Source organism: Meleagris gallopavo, chromosome 10 (assembly GCF_000146605.3).
Source record: "Meleagris gallopavo isolate NT-WF06-2002-E0010 breed Aviagen turkey brand Nicholas breeding stock chromosome 10, Turkey_5.1, whole genome shotgun sequence".
Classification (NCBI taxonomy): domain Eukaryota; kingdom Metazoa; phylum Chordata; class Aves; order Galliformes; family Phasianidae; genus Meleagris; species Meleagris gallopavo.
Window position 1 is genome coordinate 1,029,911 of NC_015020.2, and position 5,025 is coordinate 1,034,935.

Consider the following 5,025-nt stretch of genomic DNA (forward strand, 5'->3'; position numbering starts at 1 on the left):
CTACGTGGTATCCCTGAACTGTGCTGCAGCCGCAAGCCCGAGAGTCGGAGTGCAGCTGGCAGTACCAGGGCGCCGTGCACCCACCAGCGGCCTGAGAACACCAGCAGGAACGGCCCAGGTGCTGTCCACCAAGGCTGGGAAGATCCACGCAGCTTGGAGAGATGCTCAGGAGGGCACCAGAGACACTCGTGCTGCCACTACGCCATCTTCCAGAGCAGCTCAGAAGGGCCCAGAACGGCAGGCAGGCGGCAAAGAGCGAGACAAGGAGCCTCTGCCTGCATTAGTGCCTGAAGATGCAGGCAACTTAGATGATCCTGAGCCTGCAGGATGCCTTGAGTCTCTGCCTGCATCAGTGCTGGAACATGCAGAAAGCTCAGATTCTTCAGATGAGGCCGATGCAGCATCTCTCCCCTTGTCAGTGTCTGAGGGAGAAGAAAGAGAAGAATCAGCTATGGCCATGCCTGAATCCTCCGGACAAGGTCTGGGAGAAGCACGGAGACTCCTAGATCCCAGCGAGATGAACAGGGAGCCGTATGGGCACTCTCCCGTGATCCCAGCAATGCGGAGAATTCGTGACGAGGACAGAAACGATCACGTGTTGTCACATTGGAATATTTCCTGGCCAAGGAATGTGAGAAGCCCCAGGCAGCGAAGGCTCCAGGCAAGAGGTGACACATTCAATAATGTTGGCCCTGTTCAGGGCATGCCAGCCATCCGGCCCACAACATCACAGGCTGGTAACTGGTTTCTTGACTCTGGTGACACCCAAAAGCGGACTGTTAGACTGCCAGTTATACTGGTAGGGTCCAGTAATGACAGCAACAGTGCTGCCAGCACTGCTGAGGGCACGCTGGATGCCAGAGACACTGTGGTGACAGATGAGGGCATGCGCCTGCCCTCCTGTCCTTGCCCTTCAGCACCGGAGAATGTGGAGGAAGACTGGGAATGTGACTCTGAGGAAGATGCTGAAGCAGAGGCAGTCAGCATCACATCCAGCACCTCCAATGAGTCATCTGGTGAAGCGGAGGCCACGTCTTCAGCTTCATCTATGGCTGCAGATCCCATGACTGAGGAGCACGCGTCAGCTTGTGAGGAAGCAGAAGATGTGGGCCCTCAGCATGAGGTGAGCCAGCTGGGTGTGGTCAGCAGCAGGCATGAATTGGAGGCAGAGGCAAAAGCGGTGCCTGGAGTGTGCGCTGTGGGGAGATTCCTGGTGCTGTCTCCTTTCCAGCCAGCTCCATGCATTAGGGGGGACGGCCCCTCTGTTACCCCTGCCTTGCCTTCAAGCAAAGGGGCCTTGAAAGGGGATCCCTTCCCTGGGGCCCTGGCACCCACACCATCACCAGCCAGTGGCATACACGGGTGTGGTTTTGTTCTCTCCACACAGGCTTCTGCAGAGGCTGAAGAACATGCACTGAGCTCTGTGTGCTTCAGAGATGCACCGGAGGATGGCCCAGGTACGTCCCTGAGCAGAAAGCCCTCCCAGGGAGGAACAAGCTCAGATGCCCACCAAGTGACACAGAGACCGGCAGCGTTCTGTGCACTGCCATATCCAGGCCAGTCCTCCCAGAGAAATTCCATGGTGGTGGGTGGCAGCAGGGCCTTGCCTCTGCCCCTTGCCTACAGCTCTCTGTCCCCCACAGGTACCGCTGCCGCACCACACGCAGCGTCTCGCCGCCGGATGCCAGCTGTCATCAGGACTGTGCTCCGGGCTCTGCGCAGGGTTTGCACCTGCAGCTGCATCAGGGGACAGCGTGAGGAGAGGCACGAGGCTGCCAACACCAGGCAGCTCCCCAGAGATGTGTGATTCCATCCTGTCAGTGTAGAATTCCGATTCCATCCCGTCAGCGTACAATTCTGATTCCATCTTGTCAATGTAGAATCTGGTTCCATCTTGTCAATGTAGAATTCCATCCTGTCAACATAGAATTCTCATTCCATCCTGTCATCATAGAATTCTGATTAAATGCTATCTTTATTCTAACCTGGCTGAGTGCTGTCTGATCTGTGCGCTCATGTGCGTTTGGTCTCTGAGTGCAACTTCTGGGCTCAGAGCACGGGGCAATGGATCCGTGTGTCCGTGGTGCCAGCAGGTGCAGAGAGCGTGGGCGTGCCAGGCAGAGTGATTTCTGGCTTGCAAGGTGTGAGCTGGCTGAGCCGGTGTGTGTGTGAGGTGGCCTGCGATGAAGGGGGTGAGGGGCTCTGAAAGGGGCAGCCCTGGTGGGAGAGCACCGGTGTGTCTGTAGGGGTGGGAGCACGGCCAGGCACCTGCCTAGAGGAGACCAGGAGTGTCCCGGCTGGGTCAGGGCTCCTCAGGTGTCACACTGCGCAGGCTTGGGTCCTCCCTACATTGACGTCATCATTCCCCCATATGCGGATGTCACCAATATACAGATAAACCCGGACACCGTGGTCCAACGTGAGCTTCTGCAGCCTCCGTGCCTATGCTCCGAGCGCCAGAGTGGGCGCGAGTGTTTGTACCCGTGGGGTAATCGGGTGAATGTGCATTGCACTCCCTCCAAGTAAATGCAAATTGATTGTCCTCCACCTTCCTCAAGGGGACCATAAAATATCTGTCTCAGATATCAACAGCAGCCAGAAGGGGGTGAGCCTGTTCCTGGAGAGCAATAATCAATTCCGAAACATTTGGGGCAGCTTTTGCTGAAGGGGCAGTCTTGGCATCCAGACGCCTGTAGTCCACTGTTAGGAAAGTGACTGAGCCATACAGTATGAGCACGCCCAGGCTTCTCGTGCTCCAAGCAGCAGATGATAGTGCCAATGCTGCCGACACTGCTTGGGGCATGCTGGACATCTGTGCCACGACATCGAGGGCTGATGGCCACTTCCCGGCATCTTGTGATTCCCAAAGCCGGGATATTAGAATTAAGTATGCACAGGAAGAGACCACTGACGATGCTGCCAGTGATGCCAGCACCGATCACAGCATGCTGGATGCCAGGGACAGTGCAGTAATGGCTGAGAGCATGCTCACACCTGATACTGTGGAGGGTGTGGAAGAAGACTGGCAAGACAACCGTGAGGAAGAAGCGTGCTGAGGCAGCCAAGCATTTCTGGTTCTTCATAGGGTGAGGTGAAGACCACGCCTTCAGCTTCCCCTGTGGCTGCAGGACCCAGACCTGAAGGACATTCATTTGCATGCAAAGGAGCAGAAAGTACAGGCAATTTCAAGCACAAGGTGAGAGAAGTCCATGTGGTCAGCACCAGGTGTGAAATGAAGGCACAGACAGGAGCTATGCTGGAGTGTGCACAGTGGGGAGATGCCTGATACTGTCTACTTTCCATCCAGCTCCATGCAGAAAGGTGGACATCCCCTCCATAACCCTGGCTTGCCTTCATGTGAGAGGCATGGTTGACAAACCAGGAGCAGAGAACCTGGAACTTGGAGTGTTGCTGGCAAGGAACCTACAGGGCTGGTTTTCCTCTCGCCTCACAGGTTTCTGCAGAGGCCAGAAGAGGTGCACAGAACTCCAGTCGCATCAGAGAGACGTCAGAAGATGGCCCAGATATGTCCCCAAATGGAGAGCCTTCCCAGGAAGGGCCTGCTGAGCCCGACCAGCCCCGTCAGCAGCTCGGAGGCTGGCAGCACTCCAAGCACACCGTCCTGCTGTGCCCAGGACAGCTTTCCCTCCTGGGGAAAAGCTGTGGTGGGGGGGCACGCAGGTCCTTGCCTGGAGCCCACCGTGCCCCTTACCTATAGCTGTCTGTCTCCCACAGGAACCGCTGCCAGACCACATGCAAGGAATCTGCAGAGGCCAGAGGACCTGCACAGAGCCCCAGGTGCTTCGCAGATGCACCGGAGGATGGCCCAGGTACGTCCCCAGACAGAGAGCCATCCCAGGGAGAGCCTGCCCAGCTCAGATGTCCCACCAACTGGCACGGAGGCAGGCAGGAGTGTGCGCCCTGCCACAACCAGTCTCATGGTTGTCCCAGGGAAAAACCTGAGTACAGTGCAGCAGGGCCTTGCCTCTGCCTCTTGCCTACAGCTCTCTGTCCCCCACAGGTTCTGCTGCCGCACCACACGCAGCGGCTCACTGCCAGACGCCAGCTGTCATCAGAACTGTGCTTTGGGCTCTGCGCAGGGTTTGCACCTGCAGCTGCATCAAGGGACAGCGAGAGGCACGAGGCTGCCAAGACCAGGCAGCTCCTGGAGATGAAAAACTCAATCCCGTAGATGTAGAATTCTGATCAAATGTTACCTTTATTCTGTCCTGGCTGAGCGCTGCCTGATCGGTGCGCTCAGGTACGTTTGGTCTCTGAGTTGACTACTGGGCTCAGAGCACGGGGCAATGGATCCCTGTGTCGGTGGTGCCAGCAAGTGCAGAGAGTGTGGGCGTGCAAGCCATCCCAGGGAGGGCCTGCCCAGCTCACATGGCCCACGAAGCAGCACGGAGGCCAGCAGCACGGAGGCCAGCAGCACTGCATGCCCCACCATATCCAGGCCCACCGACCCAGGGAAAACCCGCAGCGGCGGTGGGCAGGCAGGGCCTCGCCTCTGCCCCTCGCCTGCAGCTCTCTGTGCCCCACACGCTGCGGCGACTCGCCGCCCGTCATCGGGACGACGCCGAGGCCCGGACAGCCGGCCGCCCAGGCGTGCGTGGAGGGCTGCCGCAGTGCGCTGCGGTACCCGCCGGGGCTTTGTGACGCGGGCCGGCGTCGCGCCCGAAGGCCATTGTGACGCGGGGCCGCCTCGAGGGGCCGAAGTCCCCCGGAGAGAGTGCCGCTCACTCTCGGGAGAGCGGCTCCGCGAGGAGGCGACGGCTCCCCCGGGTGCGTGCGACCGAGCCTCAGCGCGAGGACGCGACGATGAGCGAGGAGCGAGAGAAGAAGGACGAGCGCCGGCCCGACGCGGGGCTGCCGCGCGTGCGGGAACGGCGCCGGGTCCGGGCCGGGGAGGGAGGCGCTCGGGCTCGGCCGGCGGCGACTTCGCCGCCTCCGTCCCGCGCCTCCTTCTCCCGACAGGTGGTGCCGCCGGGCGGCCGGAGCCCGGGCTCGTCCCTCCGCGGC

The 5,025-nt window shown here is 59.6% G+C and overlaps 1 protein-coding gene across 1 annotated transcript; it reads left to right on the plus strand.

The window, feature by feature from the left end:
* Window positions 1–7: 7 nt before the first annotated feature.
* Window positions 8–4,112, plus strand: LOC109369124. The gene is made up of 5 exons (XM_031554743.1): window positions 8–1,123; window positions 1,388–1,457; window positions 1,644–3,321; window positions 3,455–3,830; window positions 4,022–4,112. Exons 1-3 carry the CDS (start codon window positions 452–454, stop codon window positions 1,805–1,807), a joined length of 906 nt encoding a protein of 301 aa, XP_031410603.1. The 5' UTR covers window positions 8–451; the 3' UTR covers window positions 1,808–3,321; window positions 3,455–3,830; window positions 4,022–4,112.
* Window positions 4,113–5,025: the final 913 nt, after the last annotated feature.

Coding starts and splice junctions, on each gene's coding strand:
- LOC109369124 (XM_031554743.1), top strand. CDS start 452: ATGGCCATGCCTGAATCCTCCGGACAAGGTCTGGGAGAAGCACGGAGA. Junction 1,124..1,387: donor ATGTGGGCCCTCAGCATGAG/GTGAGCCAGCTG, acceptor CTCTCCACACAG/GCTTCTGCAGAGGCTGAAGA. Junction 1,458..1,643: donor TGCACCGGAGGATGGCCCAG/GTACGTCCCTGA, acceptor TGTCCCCCACAG/GTACCGCTGCCGCACCACAC.